The 18587-nt window shown below is 38.3% G+C and overlaps 1 protein-coding gene across 1 annotated transcript in view; it reads right to left on the bottom strand.

The window, feature by feature from the left end:
• Window positions 1-4727: 4727 nt before the first annotated feature.
• Window positions 4728-18587, bottom strand: part of KPNA1 (karyopherin subunit alpha 1) — an 82330-nt gene continuing 68470 nt past the window's right edge. Inside the window, exons 12-14 of the mRNA XM_059064395.2 lie at window positions 17599-17726; window positions 11397-11575; window positions 4728-9917 (exon numbers count right to left, since the gene is read on the bottom strand). Coding sequence (XP_058920378.1) covers window positions 9730-9917; window positions 11397-11575; window positions 17599-17726 — 495 coding nt within the window. The 3' untranslated portion in view covers window positions 4728-9729. The remainder of the gene's footprint in view (window positions 9918-11396; window positions 11576-17598; window positions 17727-18587) is intronic.

Genomic DNA, 18587 nt, shown 5'->3' with positions numbered 1-18587 from the left:
ACAGCCGGGCGCATGCGCAGAGGGTGCCCCTTCCACCACCACTTCCGAACCGAGGTGACTTGTGGGGGAAGCCCTCTTGCGCTTGCGCAAAAGAAAGTCCTGAGGTTTTTCTTCCGGCCTTCTGCAGCCTAGCAGTCTACGCGCGAGCAGTGCGCTGCGTTCTTGGGCGAGAGGGAAAGTGAACAAGGCTTCTACCAGACCTCACTGGCTAGCGTGGGAAGCAGTGAGTATTTCGAAAAAAACATTCATTACTTTTTGGAAACCGTGTGACGAGAACGGACTGAATTTTGTGATGCCCGTAGCTGCAGGGTTAAGGCTGCATTTGGATGTAAGGCGCTCAGACCGCGCGTTTCTTAGCAGACCGGGGCCCACCCAGAGCCGATTACTCTGCGTAAGCTCCGGCTGCACAGGTGGCTTTCATTCTGTTCTCCTCCACCTGCTGTGGTGTAGAGCCTGTTGGCGGGTACGAAAGACTGCAAGTAGGCGAGGGGGACGTAGCTAAATTTACGCCCAGATTGTAAGACTTCTGATTTAAAAAGTGTTGCCTAAACGTTTCGGGAAGGATAAAGAATATGTGTTAGGGGCCTTTAAAGGCCAGTGCCCAGGTAGCCCGACATGGTAGTGTCGGGGGAAATGAGCAGACGTTTGTCTTAGAACTTCCTTACGGTTTAAATTTCCAAAGACAAGGAAAGTTCAGATCTGCATAGGTGTTTGGAACGGAAAAGGTGGGATGGGGTAAGAAATGTGTAAGGTTAGTCCTAACTAGGCTTTAGCCAGCCCTCCCTACTTTTAAGAAATTATTAGTGGCTGTGAAGTATGTGAAGGATAGATGCTTTTCAGGTGTAAATTACTCTTTAAACAAGAATAAGTCTACAAAAAATGGAAGCCTGACTAGTTTCTCCAATCCTGTATAGTCTGTCCCTTGGTATCTACAGGGAATTGGTTCCACGACACCCTCTCCCTCCGCCCCGCCACACATCATACCAAAATCCACTGGACGCTCAAGTCTTTTGTATAAAATGCTGGAGTATTTTCATATAACCTACTCACATCCTTCCCTATACTTTAAATCATCTGTAGATTACTTACAATACCTAATACAATATAAATGCTATGTACATAGTTGCCAGATGAAGCAAATTCAAGTTTTGCTTTTTGGAACTTTCAGGATTTGGGGGGGAAGGTTTTTTTTTTTTTTTTTTTTTTGCGTTACGCGGGCCTCTCACTGTTGTGGCCTCTCCCGTTGCGGAGCACAGGCTCCGGACGCGCAGGCTCAGCGGCCATGGCTCACGGGCCCAGCCGCTCCGCGGCATGTGGGATCTTCCCAGACCGGGGCACAAACCCGTGTCCCCTGCATCGGCAGGCGGGCTCTCAACCACTGCGCCACCAGGGAAGCCCGGGGGAAGATTTTTGATCTGTGGTTGGTTGAATGTGAGGATGTGTAACCCACATATAGGGAGAGTCGATCGTAATTGCTCAATAAAGACTGCCCAAGAGAGGCTGTTAGTGTTGTTTGAAAGGTTTTCCTGGTAGCCAGTTGAAGTGAAGAGGCAAGTGTGTCTCATGACGTTTTCTGTCAGTCACCAGTTAAATCATTTGGAAACAAAGGGTCTCCTGTCGTATACTTACTGGGGATAATTTAAAGTCTTGCTTTTATAAGGCACAACAGCATAATTAGATCACCTAGAATAAACTAGTAAAAACCTCATTACTTAAAGACCCTACTACTCTAGTTTGGAATTTAGACAGGAATTGACTTAGGTAGTGCAAATTAACAGTATAAACACAATGTGGTGCTGAGAATGGGAAGAGCATCTTTAAAATGGTTTGAAGCATCCATTTTTGTACATTATCTTAATCTGATTAAACTCCACCTCCTCCCTCTCCTTTCCTCCTCCCATTTGCCAGGGTGAGACTGATTTTTACTGGGAAGCTTAGAAACACTCTAAATAACTCATTAAAAGAATAAATTTAGGGCTTCCCTGGTGGCGCAGTGGTTGAGAATCCGCCTGCCGATGCAGGGGACACGGGTTCGTGCCCGGGTCCAGGAAGATCCCACATGCCGCGGAGCGGCTGGGCCCGTGAGCCATGGCCGCTGAGCCTGAGCGTCCGGAGCCTGTGCTCCGCAACGGGAGAGGCCACAACAGTGAGAGGCCCGCGTACAGCAAAAAAATAAATAAAAAGAATAAATTTAAAAGCACTTCACAGAACAAAGCACAGGCTTTGTTTCAAAGAATATAAGTAAATCTGTATTTTTCCAACGCAGAGTAAAGAAAGGCAATTAGACAAGGTAAACTATAAACACATGGTCTGAGGGCTAAGATGGATGTTGGTACTGGAGTATATTTAGCCCACTAGAAATACCACAAGCATGAGGGAGACAGGGGGCACACAATTAAGAATGTGTTGACAGGAATATCCAGAAATGTTTTTGCATCAGATTTTCCCAAAATTTGAGAGATTTCAGTATTAAAATTCATTTATTGGTGTCTGCAGTGTTTTTATGAGTAGCGTCAGGAACTCGTGTAAAGAAAAAGCTATGAACAGAACTAGTTAAATCTTTATTCATTAGTCATGTTCTAATAGTAACATGTAGTCCTAATATCGTAGTCTGTATGGATTAGGACAAAGAATTAGTTTACTTCCTTGGGAGGAAGGGGAATATCAGCAACTGTGGACTGTGTAGGAATAGGGAATACTGATATAAGTAAATCCAAAGTGGCTGAAACCAGAACTAGAGATTTGCATTTGGGGCTCTCAAGCAAAATTCCTTACTCGGTCCCGTTTTTAATCATTTCTGTTTTTGCTACTTTTAATCTTCACCAGATAGGTGGTTTGGAAGTTTCTCTCCCATTAAAGTTTCTTTAAATTTCCCATAGAAGTTTTAGAACTGAAAAGTCTCATCTGTGGTTGAAAGGTTTATTCTCCTTGCCACCCAGTAAAGTTGCAATTCTAAGTAGAAATATTGCCACAAATGGGTCATTTTTTTTTTTAATTCTAAAAAAAATTGGAGGTGGGGGGTGGGTATGTGTGTCAGACCGTTTTTAAAAACGGCCTGGGAGTGATTCCTATACTAAGGAACAACTTGACTGACGTCCTTCGTAGCAACTGATTACCAAATCCAGACCTCAAAAATCAAGCATAATGGAACTCTACACATACCCAGTTGCTTAAGACCGCTAGCAATTTAAATATACAAGCATCTCTTTGGGCTAAATATGGGGTGGCCATGCAACTTATTTAAAGTGAAACAGGGCACTAAAATAATTAACAGGTGTTGATTTAAAAACAGGGACTGCACCTAGCAAACCAGAACAGTAAGTGTGGACTTCCCGAAACAGCTCTCCTCATTATCAGAAGTTAATCTTGGAAGATTCTACACTCTTTGTATGCTAATTTGTACTCCAGCCTGCCCAGATCTCTCTCCACCACTGTGGTCTTCTGGGTTTCTGTTTTCTCCTTACCCATAAATAATGCTGGGGCCAAGTGTTTTAGATAGGGCAGTGATCCATATTGTGGACACCCACTGGGCTCTTTTGGCTTCCTCAGGTTAAGTGGGTATAGATAAAGGAATTTAGAGAGTAATTTCATTCTTTGGAAAAACATTCAAGATCACAGAAATGACCATTATTGATTTTAAAATCAGAAAAATACTTTTTTTTTAAAAAAAAGGTCATGAAGAACCTAGGGGTAAGACGGGAATAAAGACACAGACCTACTAGAGAATGGACTTGAGGAAGGGTAAGCTGTGACAAAGTGAGAGAGTGGCATGGACATATATACACTACCAAACGTAAAATACATAGCTAGTGGGAAGCAGCCGCATAGCACAGGGAGATCAGCTCCGTGCTATGTGACCACCTAGAGGGGTGGGATAGGGAGGGTGGGAGGGAGACGCAAGAGGGAAGAGATATGGGAACATATGTATAACTGATTCACCTTGTTATGAAGCAGAAACTAACACACCATTGTAAAGCAATTATACTCCAATAAAGATGTTAAAAAAATACTTTCAAAATGGCAAAATAAATAGGGGCAACAGTCATCTAAGCTAGCTTTAATAAATTTGTAAACCCTACAGTTGTGTACTATGGATGATAGTGTAGTCTGCAGGAACTAAGACTGTTTTAAGATTTTGTTTTGTTTTCAGAAAAAATACCTGGTCAGTGGAATCTCAAAAATGGTAGAGAAGCAATCACTGAATGAATAAATACATCTTTCTGTTTCTGCTGATTTGTCACGTAAATTGGAAGAATGTATAAAGAAAGTATTCTCATGCAGCAATACATACAATGTGTAAAAATGAAAAATCTCTATTTAATAGCCTAAGGCAACCACCACTTCCACATTGGTTGGATATAATTGGCAAAAAATTTTTTTCTTCTTAGAGTATGCCAGAAGAGACTGATGAGCTATTTCTGGTGTACATATAAACATGGGGTTGATTATATATTAGTTACCCTGTAAAATATACCCATTAACTTTTCTCAGAAGGCATAGGTGTATTTTTTGGTTTTAATATAACAAACCTGTGTTATGACAGCACTTGGTTTTGTAAACTTCACATCAAATTATGTCTCCTGAAAGGGAACTACATATAAAACACTTAAATTTTGAGACACTAAAGAGTTGTTAATCCTTGTTTCAAACAGCAGCATAAAGGAATTCCTTTGAGCTTTCTTTGGTAACCAAGTACCCTTTACTAATATCACATAGATGCACATTCCTTCAGTCATTTAATATTTATTGAATGTCTACTGTGTGCAAGGCACTCATCCATGGCCTGACCAACCACATTCAAGTACAAAGAATCATTAGAACCATTCCAAATCAAAGTGTAAGAACACTTTGAAAAAGGACATAGAGTGGTCAAAATGACGAGGTAAGCAAAACATACTCAACAACATACATTAAAAGGTCATTTTTTTAAACTTTGGACACTCCTTGTGTTGACACTCCTTTAGGAAGTAAGCTGTGTTAAATTCACATCCATGGATGGCACTGCTTTCTATGGCAGCATTCTTTGTTCCAAAGCCTTTCCCTCTCTGTCAGTACTTCCTACATTTGAGTTTGTTGAATGGAAACATGTTTCTGAGTTTAGCCATTATGCTACTAAACTCAAAATCAGTCATTTATATATTATTTTTAACTTGTCAGGTCATACAGAATTTTAGCACCACAGAATGGGAAAGATGTTTGGACTGAGAGGGTCTACACTCCAGATTATGTAACCTAAAAGCAATTCATACCTGATTTAGTCATTTCACAGGGACTGATAAGGAAGAACAAGAAAGAATGGCCCAATAAATCAAGAGTTGGCCCCGCTGTGGTTGCTGTGTCTTGTTCTGGGAATTTTTGGACAGAACACCTCCACCGTGACTGCTGCGTTCTCAAGACACACAACCTGCAGGGCTTTTCCCCACCTTTAGACAATGTCCAAGGGCTGTGACCTTGAGGCAAAGTAAATTCTCCTAAGTGTTGATTTTGTCACTATAACATAATGACAATTATCTACCTCAAAGAGCAGCTGAAGGATTAAATGAGAAAAAGTGAAAGCCCTTACTTAGCCAGGCACCTGGAACACAACAGTGGTTCAAATAAACACTAGTTGCCTTTATGTGACCTGTAGGAAAACAGATTGGGACTTCCTTGTCTACCCCTAGCTGAAAACAGAATGGAACTTCATCTACCCTTAATCCTTTCTTCTTACCCCAAACTTCCAGATGAATTTTATGTCCAGTAGCAATCTGATATTTTTAGAATCAGCATATAATGATATTTATTTTACTTTATCACACATTTTTCTGATGCTCTGGTACCCATTGTTACTACCTATCCTTTTCTGACAATAAAGCATGTTATAGAATATTCTCTAAGTTAGAGCAGACTTACTGTGCTAGTAGTACTACATCTGCCTCCAATTACTTTAGCTTCTTAAAGATATATATGTAACTTTAACTTTTGATGATAGAAAAAGATAGCCAAGAATATTTCCCAGCTGGGTAGATATATATTTACTCTGTTCACCTCACAACAGAAGAAAATGGTTCTGTTAACTTCAGATGGCAAAAAATTCAGATTTGAGACTTCCATATACAGGTATACCTGTCTCTGCAAATGAGCAAATTTTGGAATGTAGGAGGTAGAACACAGTAAATAAATATGAAAAGCAAATAATACCTCTTTCTAAAAGTGGATCCCTTTTCTTTAGTGAAAATCACTCTTAGACATCACAATTTCTAATATATGTAAAAAGCCCCAAGCCCTTAAACAGCTATAATGACTTGACTATTGATATAAAAATGTTCACAAAATTCATTAGTGAGAAAGAAAAATTCTTCAACCTGAGGAAAACTCTTTCATAATGCAACCCCAAATTGGGGTATTAATAACTGAAGTATTTATTTAGCACTAGAGAAGTAAATTCATAGTTGCCCGTGGGTGGCCATGTACAACAAAGGATAGTTGACAAAGTTTGATTAATAAAATATACTACATATTTTTTCTTATGCAAAGTCAGCAACAATCTGGAATAATTCAGATTTATTATGGGACAACTGTTAAAGTTTATATCTGTAACAATAACGATGAAAAATGACCCAGAGCCCATTCAGCTTTATCTGGCAGATGGAAGGAACAATCCTAGGGCAATAGAATTTTCGAAAACAGTACAGCTGATATAAGTTAAGTTTAAAAGGGTTCTAATTACTTAGTGACAACATGAATTAAAGTGTTCCATGGAGAACTCTGTCTCCTAATTCTCACCATTCTTCGTATCTATCATCTTTACCTTTCTTGGTGTCTCTCAATCTGACCGTTATCTACCTCCTGGTCCTTCAGATGCAAAGTGCCTTTACACCCCAAATGTTATCAATGCTTTTTTTCCCCACTAAAGTTCTCATTTCAAAGAATATACTTTGAAAGTTTGGAGGAGGAAAAAAAGGAGAGGAAAGTAAAATCAAGCCACTTCCCACCCACCCCCCATCAGTATATTAAACTACAGAAGAGTTTTCCTGTGTTGAAATTAGCATGCTTTTGTAATAAGTAACATCTTAGTGATAAGATTATACAATAAACAAAGTAAATTGATACAATCTGCCAGGTAGAGAACTAAAAATAGGACTTAACAGCTACCTCCTAAATGTCATTCTATTACCAAAAAGGCTGCTTTATCAGTTACAACAGTTATGCTGGGATTTAACTTTTAATCAATTACAACTTTTATATTTAAAAAGATTCATTGCAAAAAAAAATTAGCTCGTTATCTCATGGCTCATGAACTTCTAGGACAGGAGCAAGATAAATTCCTCTTGTTTTAAACAGAAAATAGACCACATTAGTTAAATGGACTTGGTTTCTTTCATTCATTGAGACACCTGCAATTGGTAGCAAAAATTCCCAATGTATGCTCTTCTTGCTAACTTGGGGAAATAATTTTGTTTTTGTTTTTTTTTCCATTCAAATTGGTTTATCAAAACGAGCTGAAATTTTTTTAATTATCCAATAGAAGGTACATGATTTAAAACATCCTAGAGAAATGATGTGTTACCAGTAATTTACAATTTAAAAAAACTCAGCCACGAAAAAGTCAAAGCTAAAAACAAGATTTTTACTATGAATCAGTGTTTCTATTACCCTTCGGAAAGAAGTTATATTTTAATGTGATGTAAAGGCAACACTGAAAGTTTTTCTTTAAATTAACCACCTAATTTGTCCCTAAAATTACAAAGAATCAAAGTCTTTTACAGGTCAAGTGCAGTAAACTAAAATGTTCTTTCAGCACAAAGCAGCACTAGAAAAAGTAACAGTTATAGATGGGAGTTGACTAGTTTTGCGGTGGCTGCTCCATCAATGACAGACAGACATCAGACGGTATCCATCCAGAGCACAGACACAGTTACAGACTAGATGCAAAAAATGCATCACACGCTTGGCTGATAAATGTCCTCTGTCTTTGTATCTTTCTACTTTGAATGAAGTGGATTTTTTAAAGTTTAAATCAGATCACATAAGTTGGCTGCTTAAATAACATGATGAGGTATGAAAGCTCTGAATGTCCCTAAAGTTCAGCAGGATTTACCAGAGATATAACAGCTTGTCAGGGAAACTTCCAGATAGTTACGCTTTGGGGTTATAATGAATTCTAGAAGAGGACAAAATTAAAGAGGTTTAATAAAAGGATATTCTCTGAAAAAGTGAGCAACTTTTCCTTCAGAATTCATTTTGAACAGCACATCAACAAAAAATCTCTGATAGTATATCCCAACATTGAGTCAAGATGGTCAACTAGCACCAAGAAGTCGTATTGAACTCAGTTGCAGTTCTCTTGGCAATTAAGCTTATTTTTTTCATTCCAGTCTGAGCACAAATGTGGATCACTGAAGACAGTACTGGAAGCGCCATTTGCAGGTAGAGATTGCAGTCATCATTAAATGAGCCAGAAGGTAGAACTGTTTTTATTTTATGGAGGGGACTTGACTGGGTAGTACTAGTAGGAGATGAAATGAAATGATTAGGGAACAATGAGGTTATAAGAAAAAGATCACTGCCCTTATTTGGGTTAAACAGGTCATGTCCAGAAGATGGTTATTTGAGATAAGGATGCTACTTATGTGCAGCATGAATACATTAGAATCCAGCTGCACCCAACTAAGGGGAAAAAAAAAAAAAAAGAATTCCCTAAGTAACCTTTAAAAGCATGTGTTACTTGCCAGTCACAGAGGGGAAAAGCACCTAGGGTGAACTCCAATTTAATGAGGATCTTGATCAGGACCACAAAGCCTGAAACATTTGTTTTAATGCAGAAACACAGCCTCTAGTCACACTGGTTAAGTTTGGGAAAATCAGAGGGCTTTTTTTTTTCTATTTGTTTTTAACTTGTTTATTGAATTACAGGATACGGTTTCGATCACTAAGGATTCTAAATCTTCATACCAGCATTAGAATTGAACCACTTCCAAATCCTAAGACACATAAGACCAAAGAGAAGCAATAGCCATACAAATTAATATGTGCCCCTCTCCTTTTTGCTCTAAGGGAATCTTCAAACCAGTATCACATTTAAGAGTCAAAGTGTTAATTCTTCAGCATTCCTGACAACTAGAAAGCACATTCACTGAAGGCTGAAGGTGAGGGAGCGGATGGTTGAATACCTGTGGAGAATGGCGCCAACAGAGGAAAGAAAACCATCCAATCTCAGTAAGGATTAATGCAAATTTGGCTAGAAAAAGCCACCGGGTAATCCAAGGGTTCACTGTGGAAGAACTCATGAAAAGTACTCTGAAGTACACAACAGGTCTAAACATCTCCCTTGTTGCAAGTAGTTGTGTGAAATTCAAGATAAAGGTTTAGTCTCATCTTTTAATGTATTTTTTCCCACATTAAAGGGAATGAGGAGTCCTCTTCCCCCCCCCCCAAAAAAAGGGAGCCACATTATTATGTGTATATTCCCATGACTCTATAATATATAAGTGCGGATCTCCAAAGCCTAGGGTTTTCCATAAGAGAGCGGGCCGTTCTGGTTACCCTTTTATTAGAAGGGTATCCCACCACAGAGAGCCAGAGGTTTTCCAGATGTGTGTGAGAGCAGGTGCGCAAGGCAAGCAAATGAGCGCAAACAGTATTATGGAAAACATTTGAGAAGTTAGCTCCATGAGGACTGTGGGCTCCACAAGAGGACTTGACTGGGTAGCCTGGTCTGACACGGGGACATGAAAGCAGAGTATTGCTTCAAAGCTGGAAACCTTCCATAGGCGCCTCACACTGCTGGAAGATGTACTGCTGCTGGCTAAGGTCAACCTGGGGTGCAATGCTGCTGTCTTCATCCTCGGTCCCAAAGTAATGCTCAATAAGATCAAAGGCCTTCTGGTAGATCTCTTGGTTTTCATGACTCTGTAAGAATTCAATTTTATCCAGACCTAGAATGAAGAATTTTAAAAAAAATCTGTTGTATATCTGTTGGAAATTCTAATAAAACTATATTTTGCCATGTCTCTTTCCTTGACATAAAAAGAAGATTCTCTATATCTCATAAGCATCTTGCAGCAACACAGAAAATATTGCTGGGATTACATCTGAATAATACTATTGCAAACGGACATCTTAAACGTGTGTGCAAGAAACAGCCAGTCCCCAGAAGCAGCAGTTTCCATAACAGTCACATCATCCTGTGCCCAAGGCCAGGAACAGACGTTTTCCTATTGGACTGTGTCTGTGGCCTAATTTATTCTTTGCTCTGGTTCTATCTACCTAGGCTCTGAGCTATCTAATGTCATTTCAACAAATGTGTAATATCCTTAAATCAATCAGAATCAAGTTCTATTGCTTAAACTAAGAAGTCTAACCAGAACAATTAGCCAACACATACTCCTCCCTTTATTAAGTTTAAGCACATCTGAGCTAGGCTTTCTTTTACCTATAGCCAATAAGCAATCTAACTTCTATTAGCGATACTGGAAATAAATGTTAACATTGCTCAAAAGAAAAAAATACATATTCATATATGTATCCATATATATATATATATATATATATATATATATATATATATATATATATATATACACACACACATCCAAAAATTAACAAAAGTTCTCTCCTATGGCAAAAGATCTGGGTAGAGGAACATTTGTCTCTTCATACATTTCAAAATTTCTTACACTAAGCAGGAATATAGTTTTTATAATCAGGCCTTTAAAAAATGGTAAACTGTTAAAGTCATTTTGGAAAACAATTCTGCATTATCTGATAAATTTGAAGATGAATGTGCCCTCTGATCCCTAATTCCAATTTTAGGAATAAACAAACCCTAGAGCAGTGGTTTTCAATCCTGGCTATGCATTAAAATCACTTAGGGAACTTAAAAGTTTTAAAGTACAGTGGTAAACCAGTGATTAAGAGTACAGTTAGAACTGAGACTGGAAGAATGAGGAAACCAAACGGCAGATAGTGACTCTACTGTTTCTAATGAAACTCTCAGAAACCTTTAGAGTCAAGAACACTTTAGGTACACAGGAATTGGGGGATGCAACTCAAAATCAGAACTCTAAAATCTTACAAGAGAAAAGGAGTGGAGTCGGACATTGTCTACAGTAGATATGGATGCTCTTGAGGCTCAGGTGGACTAGTAAGAATACAAAAGTACCCACAATGGCAAGCAGAGTCAGGGAATGGAAGATCCTAACAGCCCAATGTAAAAAGGGCTCAACTTAAAAGGGTACTTGCTTCTCTTCATATATACAATGCATCTTCTTTTCCAATTCTGCATACTATATATTACTCATAAGAGAACAACTTTTTTGTATGAGTTTGCTAATGACAGGTGTGGACAAGCCAGAAAAGCATGGAGAAAAAAGAAAAAAATAATTTCAGGACATCTATTAAACAATCTATCTTACCATAAGCTTCTTCAATCAAAGCACAATAAGGATTAATGCCAGTGCCATTCCTTTTGGCTTCTTGTTCTCCAAGCCTCAGGATATTTTCCAAGCCATTTAGGGCAACCTGTACAATCTTAGAGTCCATGACTGTGAGGAGATCACAGAGTGGCTTGATACAGCCCAGTTCTACGAGGTACCTAAATTAATACAAAGAACAATTTAGTCAAACAAAGCTTTTAACTTCATAAAACTTTTATGAAATTGGTAGAAGGGAAATCCTCAAATTCACTGTAGAAATAAAAGTAGGCACCCATTCAACCATACAACCTACACTCTGTCAAAAAAAAGCTACAGATAAATTTTTTTAAAAAACAAAACAACAGTTCTCTGGCACCATCACCGTTCTTTTTTCCCTCCACAATTAGACTCGAAGAAACTGGAATACTCTCTTACTTTGCCTATGAGTGATTCTTCAAAATAGAATACTTTTGATTAATTTCATTTTTGTTTCTATAGGTAACCACACCTCTGAAACAGGACACACTTGGTGCTAAAGCCAGCACAAGCCCAACAAGCCAATTCTATTGTGTACAAAGAACTCTTAAAACTCAAAAGATAAGAAAACAAAGAATTTAAGAATGGGCAAAAGATCTCAACAAATATATACTGATGGCAAAAAAGCATATGAAAAGACACATAACATCATATGTCATTCGGGAACTGCAAATCAAAACAACGATGCCCCTACACATCTGTTAAAATGGCTAAAATCCAAAACACAGTACCAAACACTGGTAAGGATGTGAAGAAACAACTCTCATTTTTTTTGCTGGTGGGAATGCAAAATAGGATAACCACTTGGAAAGACAGCTTGGCAGGTTTTTGTTTTTGTCTTTTTTTTTTTTTTTTTTTTTGGTGGTACGCGGGCCTCTCACTGTTATGGCCTCTCCCGTTGCGGAGCATAGGCTCCGGACGCGCAGGCTCAGCGGCCGTGGCTCACGGGCCCAGCCGCTCCACAGCATGTGGGATCTTCCCGGACCGGGGCACGAACCCGTATCCCCTGCATCGGCAGGCAGACTCTCAACCACTGCGCCACCAGGGAAGCCCTGTTTTTGTCTTTTTAACAAAGCTTTCCATATGATCCAGCAATCACACTCCTAGACATTTACCCAATTGAGATGAAATTTTATGTCCACACAAAAACCTGTACAAGAATTATTTACAGGAGCTTTATTCCTAACTGCCAAAAACTAGAAGCAACCAAAATGTCCTTCAATAGGTGACTGAATAAACTGTAGTACATTCAAACAATGGAATATTATTCAGTGATAAAAAGAAATAAAATGAGCTATCAAGCCATGAAAAGATGTGAAGGAACCTTAAATGCATATTGCTAAGTGAAGCTAGTCTGAAAAGACTTCATACTATATGATTCCAAATATATGACATTCTGGGAAACAGAAAACTTTTATAAAGGCAATAGAATAGTGGTTGCCAGGGATTTGAGGGATGGAAGTAAGGGAGTAGTGATGAATAGGTGAAGCAGAGGGGATTTTTAGAGCAGTGAATGATACTACAATGGTGGAAACATTCATCAAAACCTATAATTGTACAACATAAAGAATATTCCTTAATATAAAATATGAACTTAAGCTAATAATGTATCAGTACTGGTTCATTAACTATAACAAATGTAACCACACTAAAGCAAGATTTTACTAGAAGAAACTTAGAAGGGAGGGAAGTATACAGGAACTCTGTATTATCTCAATTTTTCTGTAAATCTAAAAATGTTCTTTAAAAAGGCTTAATATTTTAAAGTTTTATGTAATATTTAGCTTTATTATTTATAAAGGAATGAATTTAACAGTATTGTGTGTAATTTTATTTAAATATTTACTGACAATTTAGATGATATATAGACTAGGTCAGTCATAAGGAGACTAGGTAAGGCATAAAGCCATTTCTGACCATTTCCCCTTCCTTTACACCAGTCTGTAGTCACTGAAAACTGTTAACCATTCCTTCAACATATCTACATAATTCTCACTGTTTTTCTTAAAAAAACAAAACCAAGCCTCTTTAGATTATGTTAGTTGCTGCAAATTTGAAAAACATAGAAAAGCATAAAGAAAAATTAAAAGTACCCAGAGATCACCACCACTACTACATCCCAGCTGTGCTACATAAAAGCTGGATGACTTTGGACAAGTTATCTGATCTCTCTGTGCCTCAGTTTCCTCAACTGGAAAAGTCTGGGAATCAAAGACTAAGTCTGTCACTAAACCCCAGCAAAATTTTAGAGTAGTTAATTAAACAGATGACTTACATGTCTGCACTTAAACTTCACTGGCCTATATAGGCAAGTCTATAGAACACCAACTGGATTTCAGAGATTTGTTCAGAATTTCCAAATTGTCTGCAAACTTGATCCTGGTCTATGCTTGATATGATTTTCTCTCCCATCTAGAAATCTTGGCTCAGTAACCTCTAATCCTTACATTGCCTTTAAAAACCTCATTTACTGTTGTAATACTGTCTGGTTGTGAAAAATTTTATTATGAAAACCAGTGTACTGAAAACTTGGTTCAGAATTAAAAACAAATTTTAAGTTCTAGAAAGCTTCTAGAACCTGTATATAATTAAATGAATAAATACTGACTAAAACTTTCTTATTAAAAAACTCTACCCAGTGACTTGCCTGGTGGTCCAGTGGTTAAGACACTGTGCTCTCAATGCAGGGGAGACAGGTTCAATCCCTGGTCGGGGAACTAAGATCCCACATGTCACATGGTGTAGCCAAAAAAAAAAAAAACACTCTACCCAAAAATGTGCTAATAAGTAAATCCAGAGTTTTGAAGATGTGAGGTTTTTTATATTTGCAAAAATATGGTATTATTATTATTATGGCACAGTTCATTAAATGAGTTTTGGGTTCCCAATTCTAGCCACTTAAATTATACCTCCTTATAAGATCAGAGGAATTTAAGGTGCTGTTTTCTGATGCAACCACTCATCTCTGGAGATTTAAGACCACCATAGTGGTATTTCACTACTGATGCAAGTTTCTCCAAAGATAGTATTTTGCACCAAAAAGCAAAACAGGTCACCAGAGGACCTGGGCTGTATAGGAGTTGGAAAGTCATATTACTTTGAGAAAAGCACTGCAAGAAGTATTTCCTCAATAAAGTCTGAAGACTTGAAAAGATAACTGGAAAACAGGCACAATTCTATGGTTAAAGTCTGGAACTGGCTCCAATAGGTGGTGTATTTCAAACACCTGGATAAAGTAATCACTGGTCACTGACACTAGCTGGCTTTTGTGGCAGAAAAGGCTTCCATTAAGAAAATTTTCTGGATAAGGAAATTTAGTCCATAAGAATTTACTATCTGGAAAAGTGAATTATGTTTCTCAAATATTTCTTCTGATGAAAAACAAACTCACTGTGTCTTAAACCATCTCTCCTGGGACTTCCCTGGTGGTGCAGTGGTTAAGAATCCGCCTGCCAATGCAGGGGACACAGGTTCGAGCCCTGGGTCTGGGAAGATTCCCACATGCCATGGAGCAACTAAGCCCGTGCGCCACAACTACTGAGTCTGCGCTCTAGAGCCCGCAAGCCACAACTACTGAGCCCGCATGACACAACAAAGAGTAGCCCCGGCTCGCCCCAACTAGAGAAAGTCCGCACGCAGCAACAAAGACCCAACGCAGCCAAAAATAAATAAAAATAAATAAGTAAAGCCATCTCTCTCAAACAAGATTTTGCTTCTTCTGTGTCCTAATTTTTATCAACAGCACCACCTTTTTCTCCAGTCATCTTTGGCTCTTTCCTTTCCTTTGCAATCTGTAACCTGCCACCAAGTCCTACAGATCGTTCTTTCCCATATCTAGACCTATACCTCATGCTACAACACTTTTTTTTTCTTTGCCATACCTAGCAGCATGCAGGATCTTAGTTGCCCGACCAGGAATCAAACCCATGCCCTCTGCAGTGGAAGCATGGAGTCTTAACCACTGGACCACCAGCGAAGTCCCTACAGCTATTACATTAATTCTGGCCATCACAGTATACTAAACTACTGCAATGGCATCTTAATTGCTCTCTTTCCTCTCCTCATAACACTATCTTCTTGGGACTTCCCTGCTGGCCCAGTGGCTAAGACTCCACGCTCCCAATGCAGGGGGCCAGGGTTCGATCCCTGATTAGGGAACTACGTCCCACATGCTGCAACTAAAGATCCCGCATGCCACAACTAAAAGATCCCACAGGCGGCAACAAAGATCCTGCATGCCGCAACTAAGACCCGACACGGCCAATTAAAAAAACAAACAAAAAACCACTATCTTCTTCATATCACTCTCAATGTTAAAGATACTCCAGAGTCTTCCCAATACCCAAGGTTAAGGCCTTCATCCCAGTTTTCAAAGTCCATCAATTACTTAATTCCTCATCCCTGCAAAAGAATAACCTATAGCAAGATTGATTTGCCTCTTCCAATAACATTTACTGTGCATATTCCCTCATGCTATTCTCTCTCCTCCAAAATTGCCAAATCTCTACCCAAATATCAAGTTTCATCTCTTTCATGAAACTTTAATTCCAGGCAACATTCTTTATCCTTCATTTTTAAGAACCGTAGTATGTATTAGCATTTGATTATATTTAACCTAAAATTATGAATACTTCCTAAGTTATTCTAACTGGTTCCTGCATCTAAATCTTGTCTTCTCAACAATAAGCAGAAGCCACACAGATGTCTTTTATCAGTAATAAAGACAGCTTATTTTCTATAATTTGGACTGTAATAGTTTTATAATAATCTTTCAAGATAACTCTTTACCCAGTTAAGAAAAAACTGCTAGGAGACTGATAATTAACTCCATTATTATAAATAGCTATGCTGAATTGTAAAAAGGGACAGTAGGCATTCCATTCCTAACAGAGCAAAATACCCCTGAATACTTTCTGATGAAAGATACCATAGTATTTTAAAATGTCTTTAAAATATGTACATGTACAGTTTCACTATTTCAATTAAGAAAACATTTGGTATAAAATATAGTGACAATAATTATAAATCTGAATTTGAACATAAGACAACTATCAACTGTTCTAATAACTTCTATATTACTTCATATTACTGCCATCTGGTGGTGGCATACTTAAAAATCATAGTACCCCAGACCGGAACTTAGGAGGTTAAAAAAGACCCAATCCCCTACAAATATGCTCTGAAGACCACCTGAAGTCCTTTTTGGCTAACCTATCCATGATGAACTTTACCGAAATAGCTACTGAATTGTGTTAATCTTTTTAAGTTGTATTATTTCAGGTACATACTTATTTTCTGTAATCTTATTTTCTGATCAATTTCTGAAATCTTAGGACCACTTTACCTTCTCATGTTGAAATTCCCAACAGAGCACTAAAAAATCAGCACTGGTTGAGCACCTACATTTAACCCACAAAGCAACAATATCAGAAGTAGCTATGTTTCCTCCATATTACTACATATATAGAAGGGGTTACTGCTTTAACACTCACTGGTAACCATCTTCTCCTCATCTGAATTCCCCAAAGAATCTTAAGGCGGGCTAAGAGTCTAGGTTCCATTCTTCTTTTTTTTTTCTATCTGAAATACTGTATATATCCATAATTAACCATCTGATTATATGATGTTCCTTTGAGGAATTGATTCCTATCCATATTTATGCCTACTCTAGCCATTAAGATTATAAGTTGCTGCCCTAGGGTCCATTTAAGTCTCAAGCTAATACACAGACCTCTCCCTTTACTGAATTACATAGTCCTTTAGGAGACCTGCCTCTACTGAATTTGGCACTTTATTTTAAGGCATATCAATACATATCTTTCAAGTCTGTCCAATTCTACTATTAAGACATCTAAACTAGAAATAGCAAGAGTCAGCTATTAAAGTTAGACTCTAAGAATTCTACAAGTAACCTTCTAGACTACCCAAGATGTTTTTGATCAAGCAGCTTGAGAGTAGGCTCAAGCCACCCCTGTAAGTATTTCAATCGCCTCAAACCTCAACTACGCCTTCCTCCTCACATCCCAGAATTATCTTCAGCAATAGAGAATGGGAGCACTCTATGGGAGCAACTCTAGCCTCTTCCAAGAGGCTAGAGTTGAGCACTCTTAATTGGGAGACAGTAATTTTCCTTTAATTTACAAGACACTACTTGGCTAGTACTTACTTGATCTGTTCAGCTGATCCTCCAGAAGTTGCATTTGTGATGGCCCAAGCTGCTTCTTTCCTTGTCCGAAACTCAGCAGTTTGTAATATACTAATGAGGGCTGGGAAAATGTTGGCATCTATCACAGTCTGGAATGAAAAAATTAAATGGAAAGGGAAATTACAAGAGTTGTAAAACTGTTCATGACACTAATTATAACTTTTCAGCTAGCTTCACTAATGACACCCTTCCCCTATTAAAAATAAACTGGAAGGAATTAACACCTCATTATCCCTAACCTTTTGTCTATACTTAGTATCACTAACAACATCCTCCCTGGAGTTTGTGACCTTGTAATCTCCTAGTTTTCTACCTGGGTTCTTTTCTCTTTTATTTTTCTCTCTTGTTCCACTCACCATAACAAATTATAAAAGTTCAATTTTCTTTCTTTTCCTCTGCCATTCTCATTTCTCTCATAGCATCCACTCTCACATGTGTGCTCTACCTCTCCAGTCCACATTTCTCACTGGGGCCCCAGCCCGTGGCTGACAGCTTACTTAACATCTGCTAACCACCTTAAACATATCATCTGCTCTTTTTATCAGGTCTCCTTTCAAACCTCTCTAGTTTACAAAGGCTGTTTTTATATTTATTTATTTATTTATTCATTCTAAATTCCATCAGTCACCAAGTCTCCTTTACATTCTCAATTCAGAATGTCCTAAGTCCATCTCTTCCTTTCCTTTAGCACTGCCACCATTCTATTCCAAGCTACCACCTCCCACACAGATTACCAAAATAGCCTTTAGTTCCACAGAGTACTTTTACTCAATCCCTCTCATATACTAAAGTAGTCTTCCTCAAATTGCTTTCTTCATGTTTCTCCTTAGCTCAAGAACCTAAAATGGGTCCCTATCATTTCATTTATCAAAAAACAGGAATTCTATATGAGAGCCTGGTGGTAGCAGACAATAAAGTGCAGCTGAAATCACCCTGATGCATGCTATAAA

Source organism: Kogia breviceps, chromosome 5 (assembly GCF_026419965.1).
Source record: "Kogia breviceps isolate mKogBre1 chromosome 5, mKogBre1 haplotype 1, whole genome shotgun sequence".
In the NCBI taxonomy this organism is placed as follows: Eukaryota; Metazoa; Chordata; class Mammalia; order Artiodactyla; family Physeteridae; genus Kogia; species Kogia breviceps.
The sequence above is the reverse complement of the archived record's forward strand: the minus strand, read 5'-3'. Positions and strand labels throughout refer to the sequence as shown.